Source organism: Oncorhynchus gorbuscha, linkage group LG09, assembly GCF_021184085.1.
Source record: "Oncorhynchus gorbuscha isolate QuinsamMale2020 ecotype Even-year linkage group LG09, OgorEven_v1.0, whole genome shotgun sequence".
NCBI classification, from domain to species: Eukaryota; Metazoa; Chordata; class Actinopteri; order Salmoniformes; family Salmonidae; genus Oncorhynchus; species Oncorhynchus gorbuscha.
Window position 1 is genome coordinate 19,507,318 of NC_060181.1, and position 26,572 is coordinate 19,533,889.

General features: G+C 41.4%; 2 protein-coding genes and 1 pseudogene across 2 annotated transcripts; 1 reads left to right on the forward strand and 2 right to left on the reverse strand.

Moving 5' to 3' along the window:
• The window catches only part of LOC124043094, a 30,835-nt pseudogene extending 20,237 nt beyond the window's left edge, over positions 1-10,598 (reverse strand).
• On the reverse strand, positions 10,529-11,494 carry LOC124042721 (guanine nucleotide-binding protein G(T) subunit gamma-T1-like). Its single transcript, XM_046360820.1, has 3 exons — positions 11,454-11,494; positions 11,033-11,134; positions 10,529-10,867 (listed from the first exon to the last, which is right to left on the reverse strand). The coding sequence occupies exons 2-3, from the start codon at positions 11,129-11,131 to the stop codon at positions 10,739-10,741; spliced, it is 228 nt and encodes a 75-aa protein (XP_046216776.1). The 5' UTR covers positions 11,132-11,134; positions 11,454-11,494; the 3' UTR covers positions 10,529-10,738.
• A 2,639-nt stretch (positions 11,495-14,133) lies between these two features.
• Positions 14,134-17,609, forward strand: LOC124042722 (tissue factor pathway inhibitor 2-like). The gene is made up of 5 exons (XM_046360821.1): positions 14,134-14,289; positions 14,689-14,859; positions 15,154-15,333; positions 16,245-16,418; positions 16,966-17,609. Exons 1-5 carry the CDS (start codon positions 14,214-14,216, stop codon positions 17,028-17,030), a joined length of 666 nt encoding a protein of 221 aa, XP_046216777.1. The 5' UTR covers positions 14,134-14,213; the 3' UTR covers positions 17,031-17,609.
• Positions 17,610-26,572: the final 8,963 nt, after the last annotated feature.

Genomic DNA, 26,572 nt, shown 5'->3' on the forward strand with positions numbered 1-26,572 from the left:
AATGCACCCCAAAAAGTTATTTCCAGATTTCTGAAAGATTGTGCAAGAAGGAATACTTGGGCCCTATAAAGACTGTTACATTTTTTGCCTGATTCCATTTAGTTTTTCCCCAAATACAGCTTACTCCATTTAGTTTTTCCCGGTTAAAAATATTCCCAGTTTTTTCAGGTTTTTACTCTCTAAATCACACTTCTTTAATAGAAAAACAACTATGTTTGGATGTTCTAAGAACACAATAATGCTTCAAATATTGCAGTTTCACCAGACTGCAGATAGAGACAGGTTAAGTCTCTGACCATCTAACCTAGCTCCACCAAACCCAATCCAAATTCTTGTCATTCCGGACAAATAGAGCAACAATCATACAGTTTGAGAATTACAAGCCTATATTTGCATCTAACAATGTTAGCCAAACATAACATCTAATTTCCCAATGAAGTAACCCTAATACTAACTGTATCAGTTGGAGTATACCAGCTACATGGACATACAGTACAGATATTTGTGCAGGCATTGAGTAGCATGAGATGGAAGCGGTTCACAACATTAGTCCCTCCAAATAGAGTGACAGTAATATATTTGCATCATGAATGAAGATTTTTCTTAGGGAGTGAAGGGATGAGGAGTGGAACACTCCCGTTCTTGAGAAATGGGAGCTCCAACAGAGACTTGGTACCACGGATCCCTCCCAAATGGCACTCTATTCCCTACATAGTGCACTATTCTTGACTAGGTCCCATAGGGCTCTGGTCAAAAGTAGTACAGTATATAGGGAATATGGTGCTACTTGGGATGTAACCCAGGAACAATTTTGATTTGTTCTTCCAAATCGTCTTCAGCTAGAAAATCACTTTTTACTCTCTAAATCACACTTCTTTAATAGAAAAACAACTATGTTTGGACGTTCTAAGAACACAATAATGCTTAAATCACATCAGGAAACCACTTTTGAGGTCTGAGAAAAATATGATAAATGTAGATTTTTGGGTGTAGTTTACCACTCAGACCTGGGCAGTTCTAGTCCTCGGGGCCCTGATTGGTGTCACACTTTTCCCCCATCCCTAGCAAACACAGCTTATTTTAAATAATTGCATTTTTAACTGAAGATCATGATTAGTTCATTATTGGAGGCAGGTGTGTTAGCTGGGGCAAAAGTGTGACACCAATCAAGCCCCCTAGAGTTGTCCAGGCCTGCTAATTGAAGCACACACCTACTGTAGCAAGAGGCTGTTGTTTAGCTGTGTTTTTGTAGCGCACATGTGATGTCAGACTTTGCAAAACAAAGTTTACACACAATACCCCAGGTTGAAAAAAAATGGAAATATCACATTTAAATAAGTATTCAGACCCTTTACTCAGTACTTTGTTGAAGCAAATTTGGCAGTGATTACAGCCTTGAGTCTTCTTGGATATGACGCTATAAGCTTGGCACACCTGTATTTGGGGATTTTCTCCCATTCTTCTCTGCAGATCCTCTCAAGCTCTGTCAGGTTAGATGGCGAGCGTTGCTGCACAGCGATTTTCTGGTCTACCCAGAGGTGTTCGATCAGGTTCAAGTCCGGGCTCTGGCTGGGTCACTCAAGGACATTCAGAGACTTGTCCAGAAGCCACTCCTGCATTGTCTTGGCTGTGTGCTTAGGGTCGTTGTCTTGTTGGAAGGTGAACCTTCGCCCCAGTCTGTGGCCCTGAGCGCTCTGGAGCAGGTTTTCATCAAGGATCTCTCTGTACTTTGCTCTGCTCATCTTTCCCTTGATCCTGACTAGTCTTCCAGTCCCTACCGCTGAAAAATATCTACACAGCATGCTGCCACCATCATGCTTCACCGTAGGGATGGTGCCAGGTTTCCTCCAGACGTGACGCTTGGCATTCAGGCCTAAGAGTTCAATCTTGGGTTCATCAGACCAGAGAATCTTGTTTCTCATGGTCTGAGAGTCCTTTAGGTCCAAACTCCAAGTGGGCTGTCATGTGCCTTTTACTGAGGAGTGGCCTCCGTCTGACCACATAAAGGTCTAATTGGTGGAGTGTTGCAGAGATGGTTGTCCTTGTGGAAGGTTCTCCCATCTCCACAGAGGAACTCTGGAGCTCTGTCAGGTTCTTGGATACCTCCCTGACCAAGCCCCTTCTCCCCCGATTCCTCAGTTTGGCTGGGCGGCCAGCTCTAGGAAGAGTCTTGGATACCTCCCTGACCAAGCCCCTTCTCCCCCGATTCCTCAGTTTGGCTGGGCGGCCAGCTCTAGGAAGAGTCTTGGATACCTCCCTGACCAAGCCCCTTCTGATTCCTCAGTTTGGCTGGGCGGCCAGCTCTAGGAAGAGTCCCCTGACCAAGCCCCTTCTCCCCCGATTCCTCAGTTTGGCTGGGCGGCCAGCTCTAGGAAGAGTCTTGGATACCTCCCTGACCAAGCCCCTTCTCCCCCGATTCCTCAGCTTCTAGGAAGAGTCTTGGATACCTCCCTGACCAAGCCCCTTCTCCCCCGATTCCTCAGTTTGGCTGGGCGGCCAGCTCTAGGAAGGAAGAGTCTTGGATACCTCCCTGACCAAGCCCCTTCTCCCCCGATTCCTCAGTTTGGCTGGGCGGCCAGCTCTAGGAAGAGTCCCTGACCAAGCCCCTTCTCCCCCGATTCCTCAGTTTGGCTGGGCGGCCAGCTCTAGGAAGAGTCTTGGATACCTCCCTGACCAAGCCCCTTCTCCCCGATTCCTCAGTTTGGCTGAAGAGTCTTGGGACCAGATTCCTCTCTGGGCGGCCAGCTCTAGGAAGAGTCTTGGATACCTCCCTGACCAAGCCCCTTCTCCCCCGATTCCTCAGTTTGGCTGGGCGGCCAGCTCTAGGAAGAGTCTTGGATACCTCCCTGACCAAGCCCCTTCTCCCCCGATTCCTCAGTTTGGCTGGGCGGCCAGCTCTAGGAAGAGTCTTGGATACCTCCCTGACCAAGCCCCTTCTCCCCCGATTCCTCAGTTTGGCTGGGCGGCCAGCTCTAGGAAGAGTCTTGGATACCTCCCTGACCAAGCCCCTTCTCCCCCGATTCCTCAGTTTGGCTGGGCGGCCAGCTCTAGGAAGAGTCTTGGATACCTCCCTGACCAAGCCCCTTCTCCCCCGATTCCTCAGTTTGGCTGGGCGGCCAGCTCTAGGAAGAGTCTTGGATACCTCCCTGACCAAGCCCCTTCTCCCCGATTCCTCAGTTTGGCTGGGCGGCCAGCTCTAGGAAGAGTCTTGGATACCTCCCTGACCAAGCCCCTTCTCTCCCCGATTCCTCAGTTTGGCTGGGCGGGCTCTAGGAAGAGTCTTGGATTAAGGCACTGCCTGACCAAGCCCCTTCTCCCCGATTCCTCAGTTTGGCTGTTAAAGGCCAGGCTCTAGGAAGAGTCTTGGATACCTCCCTGACCAAGCCCCTTGGGGCAGCACACAATCTCCCCCGATTCCTCAGTTTGGCTGGGCGGCCAGCTCTAGGAAGAGTCTTGGATACCTCCCTGACCAAGCCCCTTCTCCCCCGATTCCTCAGTTTGGCTGGGCGGCCAGCTCTAGGAAGAGTCTTGGATACCTCCCTGACCAAGCAGCCCTTCTGACCCCCGATTCCTCAGTTTGGCTGGGCGGCCAGCTCTAGGAAGAGTCTTGGATCTAGGAACCTCCCTGACCAAGCCCCTTCTCCTCCTTGGATTCCTCAGAACTTTGGCTGGGCGGCCAGCTCTAGGAAGAGTCTTGGATACCTCCCTGACCAAGCCCCTTCTACCCCCGATTCCTCAGTTTGGCTGGGCTGAGGAAAGTCTTGGATACCTCTGACCAAGCCCCTTCTCCCCGATTCCTCAGTTTGGCTGGGCGGGCTCTAGGAAGAGTCTTGGATACCTCCCTGACCAAGCCCCTTCTCCCCGATTCCTCAGTTTGGCTGGGCGGCCAGCTCTAGGAAGAGTCTTGGATACCTCCCTGACCAAGCCCCTTCTCCCCCGATTCCTCAGTTTGGCTGGGCGGCCAGCTCTAGGAAGAGTCTTGGATACCTCCCTGACCAAGCCCCTTCTCCCCCATTCCTCAGCTTTGGCTGGGCAATTCCACAGCTCAGGAAGAGTCTTGGATACCTCAGAAAGCCCCTTCTCCCCGATTCCTCAGTTTGACCAAGGCTTTTAAAAATGCCAGCTCTAGGAAGAGTCTTGGATACCTCCCTGACCAAGCCCCTTCTCCCCCGATTCCTCAGTTTGGCTGGGCGGCCAGCTCTAGGAAGAGTCTAAAATATCAAAACAAACTGAACCAATTACCCTGAGCCAAGTATGGCAATTTAGCTAGTTCTTCTCCCCCGATTTTCCTCAAGCTTGGATATATAAACATTGGTTGCCATTTTCTGGAAGAGTCTTGGTGGTTCTAAGCTTCTTCCATTTAAGAATGATGGAGGCGGGCCTCCTGAGGGGTGCAGTGGATTAAGGCACTGCATCGCAGTGCTAGCTGTGCCACTAGAGAGCCTGGTTAAAGTCCAGGCTCTGTCTCAGCCGGCCGCGACTGGGAGTCCCATGGGGCAGCACACAATCGGCCCAGCGTCATCCGGGTTAGGTGGAGGGCTTGGCCGGCAGGGATGCTCTTATCCCATCGCGCACTTGCGACTCCTGTGGTTGGCCGGGAGCAATGCACACTGACACGGTCGCAGTTGCACGGTGTTTCTTCTGACACATTGGTTGAGGCTGGCTCCGGGTTAAGCGGGCATTGTGTCAAGAAGCAAGTTGTGTTTCGTAGGATGTATGTGTCTCGACCTTCGACCTCACCCGAGTCCGTACGGGAGTGGCAGCGATGGGACAAGACTGTATCTACCAATTGGATACCACGAAATTGGAGAGAAAAAGGGGTAAAGGAATTATGGAGGCTGCTGTGTTTTTGGGGACCTTCAAAGCTGCAGAAATGTTTTGCTACCCTTCGCCAGATTTGGGTTTCAACACAATCCTGTCTCTGAGCTCTACGGACAATTCCTTCGACCTCATGGCTTGGTTTTTTCTCTGACATGAACTGTCAACTGTGGGGCCTTATATAGACAGGTGTGTGCCTTTCCAAATCATGTCCAATCAATTGAATTTACCACAGATGGACTCCAATCAAATCTCAAGGATGATCAATGGAAACAGGATGCACCTGAGCTCAATTTCGAGCCTCAAAGCTAAGGGTCTAAAAACTTATGTAAATAAGGTTTTTATGTTTTTTCTAAAAACGTGTTTTTGCTTTGTCATTATGGTGCATTGTGTGTAAATTGTTGAGGCACATTTTTTATTGAATCTATTTTAGAAAAAGGCTTTAACGTAACAAAATAGGGAAAAAGTCAAGGGGTCTGAATACTTTCTCAATGCAGCAGAGCTGTGAATTGTGAGTCGGAGTCAAGAGCACTGTCAAGAACACTACTTTCCCCTGACAGCTGTAACATCTGAGCAATTCCACAGTAACAGAATTAAGTTGAGACTCAGAATGTTCACTTTAAAATGTATGTCAAACAAAAACCAATGATTGAAAATTAAAACAAACAATACAACTCTATACACAAGGACTACTTTTAAAAATGTCCACTTTGGTAACAGAATGACAGCACAAACAGCACTAACACGGAACCCAAACCGGCTGCGTGTGTGCGCCATCGTGAGCTATCGTGCATACATTTATTTTTCCCACTACACCAAACGCGATCACGACACGCAGGTTAAAATATCAAAACAAACTGAACCAATTACATTAATTTGGGGACAGGTCGAAAAGCATTAAACATGTATGGCAATTTAGCTAGTTAGCTTGCACTTGCTAGCAAATTTGTCCTATTTAGCTAGCTTGCTGTTGCTAGCTAATTTGTCCTGGGATATATAAACATTGAGTTGTTATTTTACCTGAAAGGTCCTCTACTCCAATTAATCCACACATCTACCACAATTAATCCATTCATAAAATGGCCAACCAAATCGTTTCTAGTCATCTCTCCTCCTTCCAGGCTTTTTCATCTTTGAACTTATATGGTGATCGGCATCTAAACTTTCTTAGTATTACCACGACGACTGGCAAACCAGTTTGTCTTTCAATCACCCACGTCAGTATAACCAATGAGAAAACGGCACGTGGGTACCTGCTTTATAAACCAATGAGGAGTTGGGAGAAGCAGGACTTTCAGTGCGATCTGTGTCAGAAAGAGAAAGGAGTTCTATTTTAGCCCTTGGCATCGCAGACGCTCGTTGGCGCATGCGAGCAGTGTGGGTGCAATAATTGAATAACATGGATTTCTAAATGTATTTTGCGATGCTCGCGCACGCGACTTGTCCGGTCTGGTCAGCATGTTAGCATCACAGACTGTCATTATTTTACCAAATTTTGCATCTGCACTGTTCTTCAAGTCAATGTATTTTTGTCTTATCTTCTGTGGACATTGTTCAAAGTAGTCCTTGTGCATAGAGCTGTATGGTTTGTTTAACTTTGCAATAATTGTTTTTTGTTTGACATACATTTTAATATGAAAGTGGAATTGCCTATCACTTGAGGAAGAAGTAAGCAGAAGAAGTATACTACAGTTCAACATATTGATTAAACGGAATTTCCCCCAAAATCTTGATATGTCAAACAAATATAACATAGGCTAGGTATGATTGAGCTGAGGTTTTGGAATTGAGTAAACTCAGAAGTTTTACTTTACTCTAAAATTAAGTGAGGTTAGAACATTCTGGTGGGATAGGTCTGAATCACGCTGATTGGATATGCAATGTGATTATGACATTGTAGTCACTCAACAATTTCTCGTAACCCTTTTGTGTGCCATTACCAAGTTTACAATGCACGGAACCTTCAACTGTATTCTTTTAATAAACGGAAGTTCCTATATTCCCCACTGGTGCGTTGTATTCATATTGTTCCTCATTTCCTTTTTGCTTTAATATCCTTCCTATTCTTTCGCATGTCTGTTTATTTTCAACCTCCCTGCATCCTTTGGGGTTTGAGTCACACAAAAAATGTATTCCATTTACCGCTCAGTCTTTGTTTGTTTCTATTTATAGGGTCTCTGTTTGTAGTTTGAGATTGTTGCCCCCGGTGACTGTCTAGTCTAGCAATATGTAACCTTGAAGGGCTGCAGGTAGCCTACTGTAGGGTTTAGCTTATGCCTTGTTCCAACTAGGTACAGTATCCCACACCTGACTCGTCATTTAAAGAGTCACTAATGATAAACATGAATGATTGGCAGGATTCCACTTACTGGTCTCTCAGGTCTAAAGCTAAAAGTGTGGGCTCTATAACCAGAGAAGCAGAGGTGAAGCGAGAGAGTCTGCCCAAAATCTGTCCACAAAAATAAGACCACGAAGTGGAGGTCAATGTGTGTTTAATTTTGTTAACAAAAAATGTAATTGCTAATGTGCTATGTCAGGCTTATTTGATCGAATAGAACATGATGCTTATTTGATCATATAGAACATGATGCTTATTCGATCGAATAGAACATGATGCTTATTTGATCATATAGAACATGATGCTTATTTGATCATATAGAACATGATGCTTATTCGATCGAATAGAACATGATGCTTATTTGATCATATAGAACATGATGCTTATTCGATCGAATAGAACATGATGCTTATTTGATCATATAGAACATGATGCTTATTCGATCGAATAGAACATTATGCTTATTTGATCTAATTGAAGTTTCATAATGGTTGGGTTCTCTTCCTCTCCCGCCTGCCCTCCATCTTTGAGGACATGTATTTCCATTGTTAGAGCGGTCACTCGACTATATTGTCAATAATAGATCATCTTTGCTATGCTCTAACACCTCAGTACCTGTGGCACTCCAGGACCAGGGTTGCTTACAAGAAGCCTGATTAATATGAAGAGCGTGTTTATCAAGCAGATTATTGCTATACTGTTTTCTCTTTCTCAGGGAGTAAATTACAGGCAATTTGCTAGTTGTTCCTTAATGATATGGGCAGTAACGACTGCATTAACAAAATACAAAGTATCTATATCAAATTGATGATGTAGAATGTTACCATCGTGCAAAGGTATCACTTCAAGTTCAAGACAGACGTCACGTGACAGCAAGTAGATATTTTTTTCTCCCACAAGGCTGTAGCAAAACAATGTGAGGCTTTTGCAGTTCTGTTAAGGTTGAGAAGCTTGTAATATTGGGAAATATTGTCGTAGGGCATAACTGGAACGTTATTCATACAATACGAATAGAACTTGACTCGTTTCTGTCAACATAAAAAAACGCTCGAGCTGAATTAGCCTTTATGCTAGTGACCTTTAATCTACTTTCACGTTATGTAGTGTCACTATCAATTGCGAGTTATATCACAAATATTCATATCCACGAACGCTGTATTAGTTAACTTTCTTTGTGAAATTTAATCATGATTTATCTATTCTGTTTCTGTGTTTCATTGTTGTCATGCTATGCTCTGATAGCTTGTTAGGATAGCACTCGTTCATAGCTTTTGAGAGACACCTTTCGTGCAAAATGTTCTAATCTACAGTGTTTAAATGATCAGCCGTTGTCTGTGAACCACTGGCGGCTTTGGATTTAGATGACACATTTCCAATCAGCTTCCTTGTACTGCTAATCAAGGTTAATTTGTAGAAATGACAGCCACCTGCCAAGTTCAGTCGCAGAGCTCCGTCAATCAGCCATTTATGTACAAGTGACAGTTGTGTGTGCGTCTAGGATTCGCTCATGCGCAATGGTCATGTCAGGTGTCATTGCAGTTGGCATAGGTCATGCCAGGCAAAGTATCAAGGCGTAGTGTACCAAGGGTGAACTTTATAATGGCAGGTGGTGACTAAAACATACTTGCTGCTTATTTTCCCTTAGACATTTTTCCATTGAAAAAGCACCTGAAAAAACAAACAATGGATAAGTTTGAATGTTTGCTTTAGAGTTATCTGTGCTACAAGCTGTCTGTCTCAGTACCATCATTAAATAATTCATATTAGCCTATCCCTTTACAACATACAGTACCAGTGAAATGTTTGGACATACCTACTCATTACAGGGTTTTTCTTTATTTTTACTATTTTCTACATTGTAGAATAATAGTCACGACATTAAAACTATGAAATAACACATATGGAATCATGTAATAACCAAAAAGATTATTCAAAGTAGCCACCCTTTGCCTTGATGACAACTTTGCAAACTCTTGGAATTCTCTCAACCAGCTTCATGAGGTAGTTATCTGGAATGCATTTCAATTAACGGTGTCTTGTTTAAAGTTCATTTGTGGCATTTCTTTCCTTAATGCGTTTGAGACAATCAGTTGTGTTGTGACAAGGTAGGGTTGGTACACTGAATATAGCCCTATTTGGTAAAAGATCAAGTCCATATTCTGGCAAGAACAGCTCAAATAAGCAAAGAGAAACAACAGTCCATCATTACTTTATGACACGAAGCTCAGTAAATCTGTAATATTTCAAGAACTTTTAAAGTTTCTTCAAGTGCAGTCGCAAAAACCATCAAGCGCTATGATGAAACTGGCTCTCATGAGGACCGCCACAGGAAAGGAAGACCCAGAGCTACCTCTTCTGCAGAGGATACGTTTATTAGAGTTACCAGCCTCAGAAATTGCAGCCCAAATAAATGCTTCACAGAGTTCAAGTAACAGACACATCTCAACATCAACTGTTCAGAGGAGACTGTGAATCAGGCCTTCATGGTCAAATTGCTGCAAAGGAACCACTACTAAAGGACACCAACAATAAGAAGAGACTTGCTTGGGCCAAGAAGCAATGGACATTAGATTAGTGGAAATCTGTCCTTTGGTCTGATGAGTCCAAATTTGAGATTTTTGGTTCCAACCACCATGTCTTTGTGTGAGACACAGAGTAGGTGAACGGATGAGCTCTGCCTGTGTGGTTCCCACCGTGAAGTATGGAGGAGGAGGTGTGATGATGTAGGGGTGCTTTACTGGTAACACTGTCTGTGATTTATTTAGAATTCAAGACACACTTAACCAACATGGCTACCACAGCATTCTGCAGCGATACGCCATCCCATCTGGTTTGCGCTTAGTGGGGCCATAATTTGTTTTTCAACAGGACAATGACCCATAACACACCTCCAGGCTGTGTAAGGATTATTTGACCAAGAAGGAGAGTGATGGAGTGCTGCATCAGATGACCTGGCCTCCACAATCACCCAACCTCAACCCAATTGAGATGGTTTGGGATGAGTTGGACTGCAGAGGGAAGGAAAAGCAGCCAACAAGTACTCAGAGTTTGTGGGAACTCCTTCAAGACTGTTGGAAAAGCATTCCTGTTGAAGCTGGTTGAGAGAATGCCAAGCTACAATGTAGAAAATAGTCAAAATAAAGAAAAACCCTGTAATGAGTAGGTGTGTCCAAACTTTTGACTGGTACTGTATATCAGTTATAATATTTGAGCTCAACAGCTATTTAGTCTTTGAAAACAACCCAGGTGACTTGTAGTTGTAAACAAGCTCATTTAATGACTTTGGTTTCATCTAATAACGAAACAGATGGTGCACACTAAAGATATGGGAGACAAGCACTTTACTGACAAATAAACCATCCAACAAAGCTCTGACAATCATTGCCAAAAACTATTCTTATTTACTGCATCAATTCAGGGAGATAAATTTACATGGGTTCATGAGGTTTGTATATATTATGAAATTTAAATTCATTTTTTTTGTTTCTTCTTGGTTGGCTAATGGTGATCCAGCAATGTTTCCTGGGTAGGGGGAATGTCCTTGGGCACGAGAGGGGGTCTAATCTGTTCTTCCTGTCCTCTTCAGCATACGACACATCCACCTTTCAACTCCTTGAATGGGTTCTTGTCCTCTGCAATACCTTTGAACAGGGTGTCCTCTTCTACACCGGCCTGAACGGCCTCCATAAACTCAGTACAGCACTTAGACGTCTGTCGTACAAAATAATGGTCTACCGGTAACACACACAACTGTAATATCAAGAATGCCATTACAGTCTCATTTGATGACCAATCCAGATCTCTTTATTGTTCCTACATAGATATTACTTTTACAATTGGAAAAATGAGCAATTAAAGTAAGCTGGTCAACTTTACCAGCCATCTCTCAAGCTTGACTTCAATCTTCTTTTGGTCTCTTTCCATTTTAGCCTTATCCACGTCTGTCAACTCGTCCATATTTATCACTCCCGGCATTGTCTGTCAAAGAAAATAAATACATTGTTGCCCGAAGGGAAGGTAAACATTATTCGTAAAGTAGAGCCACACTCACAAAAACGATTTTAAAATGTGCCACGCAGATGCTTGATAATCATAATTGCATACATTAGGTGGTACTTCATTAATTGTTTTGTTGATTAGGGTTGTGAATATTCATTGGTATATTATATTTTTAAAATAGACTCCAATCCTACACTCAGATTATCCCTTCCCTATGATTGCTAGATTAATGAATTGAATAATATTAATTCATCAAATATATATTAATTCATAAAAGACAAGGAACAAAAGGACTTACCGCGTCTTACAAGGACCAGTCTTCCACCCCTGAAAACTGCCAGAGAAATCCCTCTCCCTCAATCCAGGTTATAAAGTCATCTGCATAAACATCCTAATCTCTTAATCTGATTAAAACAATGCCCTTTATTCCAACACGGTAGAATCATAGCAGAGGGCAAAGGGCCACTCTCCAAAGTACAGGTGTTAGGTTGGAAGTTGTGTTGTTGAGACGTCTAAAAATGCCATTGAGAGTGGAAGAATATCAATAATACGTGGATACGTACAATATTTTGCCTGTGGTTCTCTTCACTATTCCAGTGCAGATATGGGTCAAGGGGAATGACACGGCAGTTCATGTTAGCATGATAAGAAGGCTAATCTGTATATACCTTCAACCTGTCATGATGAAGGATACATCATCATTAGGATCCTCTGCATCGTTGGAAAAGGACCTGAAAGTAAGCATTTCACTGTTAGTCTAAACCTGTTGTTTACAAAGCATGTGACAAATAAGATTTGATTTGATTTATGAATATGACAACTATAGCAGTTCTCCAGGAGATATAAGGGATTGATGAGTTTAAACTGAAATCATAGAGATACTGCAATAGCTGCATCCATGAGCTGTGTAGGCTAGTATAGTCTTAAGTAACTATAAGTCACATTTTCTATGGCTTTGGGACGAAGCAAGGTAACGTGTTTTCAGTGGAGAGTGTAGATGTAGGAAAGAAACTGCAGCTGATGCATCCATGAGATGGGTTCCTATGTATCTATTAGCCTACATGTTCTGTGCCTTTCAGATGTAGAAAGGTTTCATGTCAGTGCAGAGAAAAGGTGCAGAGAGAAAAAGTGTGTGGGAGTATAGTGGTCACTGGTCAGACGTGATCCTGTCAAGGGAGAAAGAGTATTGTGCCATGTTGAGAATGGGGTGGAGAAGGTCATTTCTATGGAATGAATGACAGCCTCCTCTACAATATACTGAGAGCGATGGAATCAAGGTTTAACTAAGAGGACAGTCAGGGTTCATGTTATGAAATAATTTCCCCCTCTTGTTGCTGTCCTCCACCTATGTAATTGAAATGTATTGAGATTGAGAAATAAGCCTTTCTTTTCTTAGACCAAGGCTCCTATTCAATATTCAATCAATTACAGGTCAAGCACTGAGTCTAGCCTACATTTGAATTGTGCTGCCTGTATGTTTTGGAGTCAGGCACAGAACAAAACAGGGTGACCGGTGTGAAACGAAAATAATCTCCACTGCAAATGAATTGAAACATGTTTGGTGCTCTACATGGTGGGAGACAATCTCTATAACTAGGTTTCCATCCAATTTGCAACAGATTTTCATGTGAATGTTCAAAAATCTGCAGAAAACAATATGTGCATTTTCCCAGCAGAGGTATTTCCATCTAATTGATTTTTTTGCCGATAAAGGGATGTGCTTGATGACATAGTGCACGTAAAAAAATTATTTGGCGTTTAAATTCTCATGTACCGAATGACAAATACAAGTTAATTGGGATTTCATCGCACTTTCAACTCTACTGATGCATTTGTTACAACTACTACGTTTCAAATGCAAACTTTGTGTGTGAGTAAAGTACCTATTGGATAAAAAATATCATGACAGGCCTGATGGCAATTTGTCGGTAAACTTTAGAAATGTGACAACACAAAATATGCTACAAAAGTTGGGATCTTCTTGTGTCAGTAAAATGTATTATGTAAGAAATTGCGGTGGGAATGCTTTTATGCACAAATATTGATATTAAAACCATCATATAGAAATAAACTTGGAGTAATGTGATGACATGTTGTGTGGTCCTCCCACTACAAGGCGGGAAAGCATGTTGTTTATTGGCTACAGATTAAATATATTATGAATTTCACAGGGTGGTAAAAGTGGATGGTGATGAGTTTAATGCTCATTTCCAATAAATATCGAGGATCCTATTCTGGTGACATGATGATCGATGCTTTGCTGTTTGACAAATAAAAATAATATCGCTATTTTGTCCATAATAATCTCATCATGTAGTAATAGGCTATACCGTCACTGTAGTTGCTAGTTGTCGGCTAGAGCGCACGTGTTTATACCAGAGTGGGCACATTCTCTATGTAACGCAACATTTTTTTTGTGACAAAACCATCAGTAGAGTAGAAAATGTAATGGAAACACATTTCTATTGAAAATTTTATCCGATACGTGAATTTAAACGCAAAAGTTATGTTTATGTGCACTTCGTAATTATGCACAGCCTTTTATCCTCAACAAGTAAATATGTTGGAAACATCTCTTATGTGGAGAATGCGGGATTTTGGAATATATAGAGACACCATTATCATGTAATTGAACTACTCTGAAGACAGCAGTCCACAACATGACACATATGGTCATAAACCTGTTAACAACTCATTCTTCTCATGATACCGATGATTTATTAATCATCACTAGCATAGTAGTTTCGTTCCCAGACTAGCCTACATTTATTCTGGTGTATTTCCACAGAAATGATTAGACCATAGCTATTAACCAAGATGGGCGTCTTGCATAAATATTTTAGCTGTCTATCAATGTGACATTGCCTGTGATTCAAATCATCACATTAATCAGGTCGTTTTAAGACCTACTACCGATTTTTTATGAAAATGACAAATGAGTCATCAGCTATAGCCCGCCCCTCCGGCCCCTTGGGAAAACCTTTACAATAGTATAAATGGCTGCACATCTAGTGCGTAAAATTAGAAGGGTAGTTGAATTTAGAACCGATCTACAACAATGGAGTTCAGTTCATTGATTTTTCTGATATCTTCATGCTCCCTTTGTTACGTTTTTGCGTTGTCAACGAAACAAGGTAAAGAAACATTTGATTACCGTGACTGTTGATTTTATTCGTTATGAGAGTTCTCAAAGCACCATAATACCGTTCAACCCCATGATAATCAATATAATGGGCGTTGGCTCAAGCCTTTCTAGTAGTGATAAAGTTGTTGTTGACACGAATCTGTACTTCAGCAGAGATGTCTTTACCTAGGGGAATAATTCAATCCGTATCGTGGGATTTCAGGGTTACAGTTTGATTGACAGTTAAAGGCAATGTTCCCTCATTATGGTAAACGCTACCGATTTAACAGGAATTTACCTTTACATGTCAAGCATGTTATCTGTAACGCTTCAGCAATACAGATTTAATAGAGCCCCTAATTACATAGCCAGCAATAGTGTTGATGTTGTGTGTTTCTTCTCATTCCAGGGGTGTGTCTTCTTCCAGTAGACGAGGGGCCTTGCAGAGGAGATAGCCAGCGTTACTACTACAATACTATCACTCAACAATGTGAGGTGTTCAGCTATGGAGGCTGCCAAGGGAATGGCAACAACTTCATGAGTTTTATGGAATGTAAGAAAGCATGTTTTAGGATACCAAGTAAGTTTATTTGCATTTTAATGAAAGACTCTATTTGTTTAGCAATTGCAGTAATTTTCCTTTGCATTGAAAAGTTTGCTGTTTATAATAATGTATTTATTTATTTCAAATGCCATCAAAACTATTGTAACCATTGAAATCATGATGTTTGTGGAAATCTGACCTATTAAAGTACTAAAGATTTTAAATGGACACATCAACTTATTTAGGGTAAATGGCAATACACTGTGACACGTCTCATTTTTCAATAGTTCTTATATGAATGTGTGTCTTTGCACCTTCTACACCCACCAGAGATCCCCCAGATCTGCAGGTTCCAGAAGGAGGAGGGCCCCTGCCGTGCCATGCACTGGCGCTACTTCTTCAACATGACCACCATGCAGTGTGAGCAGTTTGTCTACGGTGGCTGTCAGGGCAACGAGAACCGCTTCCAGAACCAGATGTCTTGCATGGAGTACTGTAGACCACACAAAAGTATGTGGAGAATGGTCAAAGTCAACAGTCAGGCTGTTTTCTATCAGCTGTACTGCACAATAGGGAAAACATTTCCACGTTAACACATCAGTGTTGAGCACATAGGCTCATTCCACATGAAAAAGGCTTGTTATAACCATATTCTACTGTGTTCTACTGTGATCACTCTGTTGTGTTGTTAACTTTGAATTAATTTTGAGGAAACATTTTTAACTTTGCTCACAAGAATTACATGAAGAAGTATGTAGAAACAAGATAAGAGGAACCTCTTTCATGAAATCAGCCGGGCAATTTGATTGTAAACACCCACATCCTCGTCAGACCCTAACCATGAGGATGTGTAATAGTTGATATTTACAGATGTAGGATCTTAATTTGATCACACTGTTGTAGGATAACTTTCCTGCAATGCAGGACATTTTAAACGTGTAGTGTATTTGACATTTAAAAAGGCTTCTGAAGTTTGTAATTCCCACTTTAACATTTCAGACTTGATTTTCCCTTATGAAATGTATCAACCCCTACAAACATTTCTATTAAAGGTGCACTATGCAGAAATCGCTCCACCATTTCCAGTTTGCGAGTGCCTTAATTTTCCGCAAAAAATGCCCTGAAATGATTCCAAATGGCCCTCTACACAGCCTTCTCTCAGTTGTGTGTCTGTTCATGTTCAGAAGCCAGAGATGATCCTCTTGGTCTAAAATTAGACCATGCTAGCTGAAGAGTAGACTACATTTACAGAGTACTCATTGTCCTTTCTTTAGACTCCATTATTCCGATATGATTACATCCAGGGCCCTCGCTCAATTTTACATCTACTAATGTAATTAAGACACCAGAAACGAGATAATGTTAGCTGAAGAGTAGCCTTCTCTTTGAGACTTCTTATAGTTGTTTTGTGTGATTGACAGCTACTCCTGTGCTCTGCCTGGATCCCCTGGATAAAGGAGGCTGTGCTGCGTCTATACTGCGCTATTACTACAACTCAGCTTCCAGGATGTGTGAGCAGTTCATCTATTCAGGCTGTGGAGGAAGCAGCAACAACTTTATATCCAGGCAAAGCTGCATGGACGTCTGTGCTAAAGGTATAATAATGGCCATGACACACGTACTCATGCACAGACGTAATCATTTAAATGTGGCAGATTATAGACGGGTAGAAGTTACATGTAGCTGTGGTCATGATGTGACTGGGGATACTGAATAGATGAACCGCTCACACGTCCAGGAAGATGAGTTGTAGTAGTGGTGCAGTATGTGGATCAGGTTATAAGGAACAGGCTTTATTTCTAACGGGATCGAGCGCAACCAGCTTTCAATGCAGTACAGTGCCCCAAAACAGATGGATTATGCCTCAATCTCTCAATTTTGGCCACATTAATTGGATATTTGTGTAATATAATATATGATTATGCTATAACTGACAAGTATGTGTAGTTTAGGTTAATTTGCACACAGTTTTCAATAGTTTTAGATGGTTCTCGTCGAGCTGAGCCCCCCCCCCCCCCCAGCAGGCCAACCGATCGTTCTGCACCTTACTGTGACGCAGTAAGGGAAAGGCAAGGGTGGATACATAGTCAGTTGTACAACTGAAGAATAACCTGTATGACGATGTCATTTTCTTTGTTTCAGCTGGGAAACCATGGAAACCCAGAAGAACAGGCTTGAAGAGAACAACCGCCAAAAAAACGCATTAGAATCAAGTCTAATAACGGTATTAAATTGTCAACAATTTGATTCAGTGATTTGTATTCAAAGAGACACATGAATTGACTGTAAATGAACAGACACTGAAATGTTGATTTGTATGTTTGTTTTTTACTGCACCAGAAGTAACTAGCTACTTGCACTGCCTTTTCTATAGATGTTAACTGTGATGCACTGTTGAAAATAGTGAACCAACCACCCAAATGGGAATCAACCTACACCAGCAGTATTTTTGCTGTGTACCTTTCTCAAGATGGTGTATTGTAGAATACATTTACCATGACAACGATCATACAATATAGCATTTAATTTTGGTTAGCAAAATAATGAATGTATTTTTAGTATTTTGTGTTTTTAACATAGTATATTTCAACAAAAACCATTGGTTAGCTTTATATGAAGTTTTCGCACAATGGCATATTTTGGATAAAAAAATGTTTTAACTCAACTTTGCCTTGTCTGGATAGTCCTGTTATTAAGCAGGAATAAGAACTGAATGTGTATCAATACTTATTTTGTATTTGTTCTTAACTGACTTGCCTAGTTAAATAAAAAAAATGACATCTTTATTTGGTCACGTATGCTTGCATCATCACCTTGTCCCTTCTCATCTGAGTTTCCACGTGATAGCACAGCCACAAGGTCAAAATGGGCTATTATCATACAAATTAATGAGAACAAAAATGCACTTTTTGGTCTTAATTTAAGGTTAGGGTTAGTCATAAGGTTAGCAGTGTGGTTAGGGTTCGGTTTAAAATCACATTTTAAGAAGAGAAATTGTAGAAATATGCAGGGTTTATGACTGTGGTCACAAAGTCAACACATCAATGTAATATGTGATACATACTGACACACCTGTAGGTACATTCCCATCCATTATACAATTACATGACAATTCAGATGTATTTAGTTGTTTTGACATGGACCCTAACTTGAATGTTTTGGTTTGAAACAAACTCAGAATAGAAAAGTAATAACCTGTTCTGTTAACTCTCATACATTTTATTGTATCTGGGAGCTCACCAGAACTGAGTACTGGCGCCTCAAAATGTCTACTGCTTCCAATAGAATATTGGCTTAAAAATATTGGCTTAAAACTATTGCAGAGTTCCTGCACCTAAATACAGTATAAACACTACTGGCACACAAAATGAGTTCCCGGCACCAATTTCAGACCAAGTGGTGTTGTGGTGTTGTCTCCTAAAAATACACCTAGGAGCCTTTTTTTGTCATCCTGTGCTTTTTCACATTTTTTAAATTATTTTTTATTTATCTAGGCGTCTGTTAAGAACAAATTCTTATGTATAATGACGGCCTACCCCAGCTAAACCTGGACCAATTGTGCGCCGCCCTATGGGACTCCCAATCACGGCCGGATGTGATTCAGCCTCAGTGCCTCTTAGCACTGAGATGCAGTGCGCCACTCAGAAGCAATGTAGCATTGTTCAACCACATGATTCAACCATTCCGTAAAATAATAGTTGCGGCACTTATTCTGCGTCAATAAATATTGATGGAAGTCATCAAAGGTAAACTGCTAGCCCATTCAGTTGGGATATAAATAGTATAAAACCTGTCGGGCTGGTTCTCTATTAGGACTCCAGGGTAAACCATCCATTGCTGAGGATGTGGTATCAGAAAGGATGTCATAAGTAGGCCTATCAATCTATCTGGCTGTGGCTATCTCCCTGTCCTTAGATGGGGTCACAGGATGCTAGCGTTGGGAAGGAGGCGGACAGTGACACAACTCAGAAAATCCAATAGAAAACCATGGACCAGAAACGTAATAAGCATTAAAAAGGATTTAGAAGGAATTAAAATGTTCGCATAGTTTTTCTGTATGCAAATTACTACTTTGAAGTTTGCACTCCTTGCTTTAAAAAAAAAAACTAAGATGCATTTCAGACATGCTTGTTAAGTTTAATCACATAGAAAATGTATCCCTGTTTTTTGTCGCTTTGTTATCAGATAAAATCTCCAGCAAAAGCCATTAAAAGCTGTCCATCTCTGTAATAGACTTGGTGGTTTATTTTCTATTACAGACAAACCGTCTGAAATGGAACCTATTCATTTTGAATGGGGCTGATTATGAGAGAATAGACTGACATAAGAGTACTTGAGGCCACTGTACTAGTCACAGGACATTAGGTAGGGCAATTTACTAGTAATTAATTCACTGTTTTAATTCAATTACTTTTATATACAGAACCATGAGCTCCATGTGCTAATCAGTCCATTTCATCAGTTCTCAGACCCTTTAGCTCTATACCTTACGTACTGTATAAGCCAAGCCTGTTGTTAGCTATTTTCAGTTACCATAATATTACTTGTCATTCTATATACATTTAAATAACAAAACATGAGTATTTTTCATAAACGTAAATGGCATTTATACCAATTAATCATGTTTTCTATAACTAATATAATTGAAAGTGCTGGAAGCTAAAAGATTACCCAAGTTTGAGGATGACTTGGGGATTTAGGTTACAGAACTTTAGGCGCCTCCTGGTGGCAGAATTATACCTGTTGCAGCTGCCCTTGGCAAACCAAAAGGAAGTGCATCCCAAATGGCACCCTATTCCCTGTATAGTGCACTACTTTTGACCAAGACCCATAGGACTCTTGTCAAAAGTAGTGCCCTATATAGGGTATATGGTGCCATTTGGGACACACTTGTATGCTTGAGAAAGTCAACCGCCCAGTAGCTTCATGTAGACTGTGTTCCTAGTATATTAGTATCCATAATTAACATAGTCTATTAACAGAGTTATACCAGAGTCTATTACTTCTAACTACTCTATCTGTGGATGTATTTTGTCCTAGGTCCGTTAGGACCTTCATTGAGCATGACCTGATAGCTTGGCAGCAGGGCCTGGATCCTAAACAGCCACTGGGTGGGGATCCAAGGCAACGTTTTACAGACTTCACCTTCCACCCATATTAACTGCTGTAAATGAGTAAGCAGCAGCACCCCTCTTCTTTCTTTCATCCCTTCATCAGGCATTTCACTCATACATACCTCTGAAATATCCATCAAAAGGGAATCAAGAAGTTTGGTCATGTTGAGGTGACTGATATAATAAATAATCAAATTAAATCCTCCTATGAGAGAAGTACATTTTCTGACCTTTGCCCACCAGCTGGAAATTTTTGGTGTCAGTCTCTGTACGTGTTAAATGGCACCCTATTCCCTACATAGTGCACTACTTTTGACCAGAGCCCTATCAGCCCTGGTTAAAAGTAGGGCACTACAAAGGGAATAGGGTGCTATTTGGGATGCTAACTAAACCAAACATCTTCTGACTGAGTGCTCTGGAGCCTGGCTGTTTCCGTACCAACACATGGTATCACACTTTCCCCAGAGTCCACCATCCAGTATGGGATTAAGAGGAGTGTCTCTCTCTCTCTCTCACCCCTGCCTGAATTGTTCTCTCTGGTCTGGTCCGAGGCTAGGCTAGGCTAGGCTGGCCTGGCTTACACTCCCTATCGATCTGTCTCGCCGCCTACATTCTCTGTCACGTGGCCATGTTATGGAAATACAGATCAACTGTACTGTGTACCTCTGCTGGAGTGATGCAGTGATGAAAAAAGTAGTTGTGATGAAAAAGTTACACTCCCTATACTTTCAACGCAGTTTTCTGCAAAAGGTGGGTAAACTGTCAAGCAATTTTTATTTTTATAAGCTGGGTAAATGTTTACTTGCGTTTACACTCCACTACACCACTGCTCTGCTGTAGTGATCATAGCTTTCACCTGGATTCACCTGGTCTGTCTATGTCATGAAAATAGCAGGTGTTCATAATGTTTTGTACACTCAGTGTATAACTGGGGGTTTAACATACACGTCCATAAAGCTTGGTATCTTAAATTCTACGTGCACAAAATAAGAGCTTGAATGTGATTTTAGTATTCAAAGGATGTAATCAAAGGCTCTATAATTTCATCTGAATCCCTATGAAAAAAGTTAAACAGTGAACTCTGCATTCACGGAATCCTGGGTTTGAGAGTGAATATTTTATTTAAGATCATCTGTGTTTATTCACAGACCTTTGTTTTATGTTGAGGCTGAAGGAATACCTTCAGTCTGTAAACAGGAACTTCCTTGATGGCACACATTCTATGACTCTCAATGGAGATAAAGTAGATCCACCACGGTAGCCTGCATGCTGCACGCGTGCCAGAGTCATTTTCAATCAAAGTTTGGAAGATTACAAATTACTCAAATGAATCCCCTGAATACAGACACACAGCCACACATTTATTTAACAACACATTCACAAAGTAGAGTGAAGAAAGATTTCAATCTGTGCACTCCACGCGGCAGCCTCCAAAGGTTAATAACTTTATATCAAAAATAAATGTCATCCGTTCTCAGCAGACTTGGCAGGTAAACACATTGGCACTATTGTATTTGTGTGTCTCAATAAAGTCATATTTTTTGTTAGGTTTGAGGATGGAGGCTACTGTAGAGCGCTCCACCTCCTGAGAGCTGAACTTAGAACTCCCTGAATAAGCAAGGCGTATGCAGATGTGAGGCGTGGAACCATCCTTCTTCCGTGATTACCTCCGTAAATCAAACAAAACGTTATTCTGCCAATGGAGCAAAGCTCAGAGGAATGGTCACGAAATGTTGGCCTGGCACCAGGGGAGACTGAGTGCATATGCTTCTAGCACAACAGTTTCTGGAGTTGAGTTGTAGTGGGTCTACAGTAAAGAGAATGTGTCCCACAGTTTTGCCTACACACAATAAATCAGACAACATTTTGACCGTAAAGGTCTTCTCCAGCTGATGGGATTGAACTCTGTGGCTCTACAGGTTTTTTTTTTAAAGTTCTTGGAAGAGAGTTTAAATTCTCATATGACAGTGACATGTGATTTATGTAACAGCATCTTACCTCACCCACTGTGAGTAGACCTGCATGTCTTAAGATTGTGACTTTGATAAATACATTTTGGGAGGTTTGAATCTGTGTGGGCATCCGCCATTTTTGAGCCATTCCAGAATCAAAGACCTATCAATTTGTTACCAAATAGGCTAATTGGAGGAGTTGGAGGAAGTCTCCAGATTTTACCAGAGGGATCCTCTCTGTGGATCCAAACAATTGATGCCCGTGACATTATCTGCCACCAGCCGCCATTACGTGCCTTTATTTTCCTCTCCAGAGCCTAAAATGTAGCATCTCCTCGTGAAACAGGTGCCTGACTGGTTCCATTTCCTCCCTACCTGGCTCAAACAATGTTCATGATGGGCTTAAGCTGGCTAAAGATCTCTTCCTTGCTTGTGAAGGTCACTGTGGCTGCCTCATATCTAATAAGAACAAAAACATCATTAAATTCTACAATATAGCTAATTTGACTAGTGGTTGGCAGCTGATTCTGCCTGACCACACTGCTCAAAACCTTTGGGTTTATGCCTAACCCTAACCTTGAATTAAGAACAAAATACTCATTTTAGTTTTCATTAAATTCTACAATATAGCTAATTTGACTTTGTGACTGTGGTAACTGGTTGATACCTGACATGAGGACTTTGCCATGCTCCTTCAGTTTAAGCTATTATTCAACCATGCTGGTCATTTATGAACATTTGAACATTCTGCCTGATGAAGGGTCAAGTGAGGACAGCTTGTCTCAGTGTTTTATGCTATGTCAAAACCTTCATCCAGGTGTAATTGCCCTTTTAAAACCCCAACTCTCACTGGTCTCTAATGGACAGATGAACTAGGGGAGAGAAGCTGCGAAGCTGGCGAGAAGGCCCCTGTGTAGTATGGTTATTATTACCAAGGCTGTGTCTGAAATGGACCCTATTCCCAATCCCTACATAGTGCGCTACATTTGACCAGAGCAATGAAGGCTCTTGTCAAATGTAAGGCACTACAGTGTGAAGATAATAGAGTGCCATTTCAAACACATCCCAGGAGTTTCTTCTCTCTACCTTGTTAAATGAACATTGTGGCATCGCTGATGCACAGTGTGTATTAAAGTGTGTATTAAAGCATTACTAGGAGATGGCAGTTTATTTTGACATGCACCTATTAAGGTTAATCTAATGATCTCGTGTAGACGTGAACAAACACTCCTCACATACAGTCGTGGCCAAAAATATTGGCAACCCTGCACTTTTTTCAAGTAACTCACAATTTTTCCTAAAAATAAGTTGACAATTATTTGATCTCCACAATTCTTTATTTCACTGTTAACATTACAGAGCCTTTGTTTTTAATTCAGAACTTATTACAGTATATCCATTTGAATCGGAAAATTAACAGAAATGGCATCGACAGCGTTATTGACACCCAAGACTTAATATGTGGTAGCACAGCCTTTGGTCAAAGTAACTGCAAAGCTTACTGCACCTCTGTACTGGCAGTTTGGCCCCTCCTCTCGGTCAAACTGCTCCAGTTCTCCCAGATTAGAAGGGTGCCTTCTCCTAACTGCTGTTTTCAGATCTCTCCACATGTTTTCAATGGGATTTAGATCTGGACTCATTGGTGGCCACTTCAGAACAGTCCAGTGTTTTGTCTTGAACCATTCCTGGGTGCTTTTTATCCTGCATTATCCTGCTGGAAGATCAATGACCTTTCGACGGAGACCCAGCTTTCTGACACTGGGTCCGACATTATGCTCCAAAATGCCATGGTATTCTCCTGGTTTCATGATGCCATGCACATGTTCAAGGCACCCAGTGCCAGAGGCAGGAAAGCAACCCCAAAACATCACTGAACATCTTCAACTTTTGACTGTAGGGAAGGTGTTCTCTTTTTTTGAAGGCTTCATTTTGTTTTCTGTAAACATAGAGATGGTGTGCTTTACCAAAAAGCTCTTATTTGGTCTCATCTGTCTACAGGACATTCTCCCAGGAGGATTTTGTTCAGGTGTGTTTTGGCAAATTGCAGTCGGGCTTTCTTATGTCTCTCTCTCAGCAGTGAGGTTCTCTGCGGTCTCCTACCATATAACCCCCTTTCATTGAGTTTGAATCTGTGGCAGTTGAACAAGGTACCTTTCCACCATTTTAAAAATCCTTAGCTGCAATCTTCCATCAGGATTTCTCTTGCGGCCACGTCCAGGGAGGTTGGCTACAGTGGCATGAAACGTATACTTCCTAATAACATTACATATGGTGGAAACAGGAACATCTCGGTCTCTGGAGATGGACTTGCAGCCTTGAGATTGTCCATGCTTGGCTACAATCTTGTGTCTGACCTCCTTGGATAATTCTCTGGTTTTCTTTCTTTTCTCATTGTAATACACAGTGACACAAAACAGGAGAATGAGTTCTTTTCTCTATTTAAACTGGTTGAATGAGTGATTTTTATATTGCAGGCACCTGCAACTCACCACAGGTGAGTTTAATTCCAAAGTAAAGGAGAAGCACCGGCTTGAGATCTAATTACTTCTAATACTTCTAAAAGGTGGCGATAATATTGTCTGGGCCATTTTAGGATTTATTTGTGGAATAAACTAAGCTTTAATAAATTATTCCATTTTTTTTGTTTTGTTCAACTGCAAACCAAAGACATACATATGTGGATACCAAAATATTTTGACAAGGGTACCAATATTTTTGGCCACAACTGTATATGATATTACTTGTGTGCCTTTAATATCAAGCAAACCTTTAGAATTCGAGAAAATTGGAAGTATTGCAAACAAACAAAAAAAAACATTGAAAGCAAAACATTAACCCAAAAGTATTGAGAGGAAAATAAATTATATCGCAAGGAAATACATGTTGAAAGGCAAGAACAAATGAATTGTAAATGAATGCAAAATATTGCAGTGAAACATTTTTTGAAATGTGATTGTGATGAAACACTTCCCTCTTTGCCTGCAATGTTTTCTAAATTCTGGCACATTCTTTCCATGTAGGCGGGGTTTAGCGGGATGCATAGATGATGAGTCTCTATAGGTCAATTGGTTTTGGGGTGACAGTTCATCCTTATTTTTTTCTATCTCAGCTAGCAGCTTAAAATGATCACCAGTACAGCAATGTTAGATTGCTAGCTAGCTGGCAATGCTGAGGGAACAGCATTTTATGCTAACTAGCTGTCACGACTTCCTCCGGAGTCGGTCCCTCTCCTTGTTCGGGTGACATTCAGTGGTCGACATCGTCGGTCTTCTAGCCATCGCCAATCCACCTTTCATTTTCCATTTGTTTTGTCTTGTCTTCCCATACACCTGGTTTCAATCCCATCAATTACATGTGGTGTATTTAACCCTCTGTTCCCCACATGTCCTTGTTGATTGTAAGAGTTTGTACACGTTATGTCTGGCGTGCGAAGTGTTTCGTCCCACTGTATTTATTTATTGTTTTTGTTCACAGTGATTTTTATTATTAAACTGCAACATTGTAACTCAGTCTTTGCTCTTCCTGCGCCTGACTTCTCTGCCGCCAGTACGCACGCATTACACTACCCAGCTAGTGTATAAACAAAGCTTCATTGTTTATTATTTAACTTTTCCATTAAGAGAAAGAGGGCTCATTGGCTATTAGCTACCTAGCCCACACTGGGACTGACTAGACTAGCTAGCTAACGTTACCTTTACAACAAGGAGGACATTGGGAGACACCCTTAGGCAAGTGTCTTGTAATTTCACATTCAGAAGATGCCTTGAGACAATTCACTAGCTAGCTAATGCACATGGTTATTTGATTTTTATTGCAGCCAGCAAGCAAGATATGATTCACTGAAGTTATTCTGAAGTTATTCTGGTGGTATGTGGCTATTTAAGAACAAGGGCACTACGGGTACTAGCCCTTCTCATGACTCCAGTGCTGTAATGTCCTTGGGCTCTCCAGAGCTAGGGCACTACAATCTGAAATCTTTCATTTAAATCAAATCAAATCACACCAAATGTCATCTGTCACATGCGCCATATACACCAGGTGTAGACCTTATCGTGAAATGCTTACTTACAAGCCCTTAACCAACAATTCAGTATTAAGAAAATAGAGTTATAAAATATTTCCTAAATAAACTAAAGGTAAAATATATATTTTTTAAAGTAACACAATAAAATAACAATGTATACATTGGGTGCCGGTACGTAGTCAATGTGCGGGGGTAAAGGTTAGTCGAGGTAATTTGTACATGTAGGTAGGGGTAAAGTGACTATGTATAGATAATAAACAGTGATTAGCAGCCGTGTAAAAACAAAGGGCGGGGGGGTGGGGTGTCAATGCAAATACTACAGGTGGCCATTTGATTAATTGTTCAGCAGTTTTATGGATTAGGGGTAGAAGCTGTTAAGGAAACATTTGGACCTAGACTTGGTGCTCTGTTACCGCTTGCCGTGCGGTAGCAGAGTACAGTCTATGACTTGGCGACTTGTGTCTTTGACAATTTTTGGGTCCTTCCTCTGACACTGCCTAGTCTATAGGTCCTGGATGGCTTGGCCCCCAGTGATGTAATGGGCTGTGCACAATACCCTCTGTAACCCCTTACGGTTGGTTGCTGAGCAGTCGCAATACCAGGCGGTGATGCAACCGGTCAGGATGCTCTCAATGGGTGCAGCTGTAGAACTTTTTGAG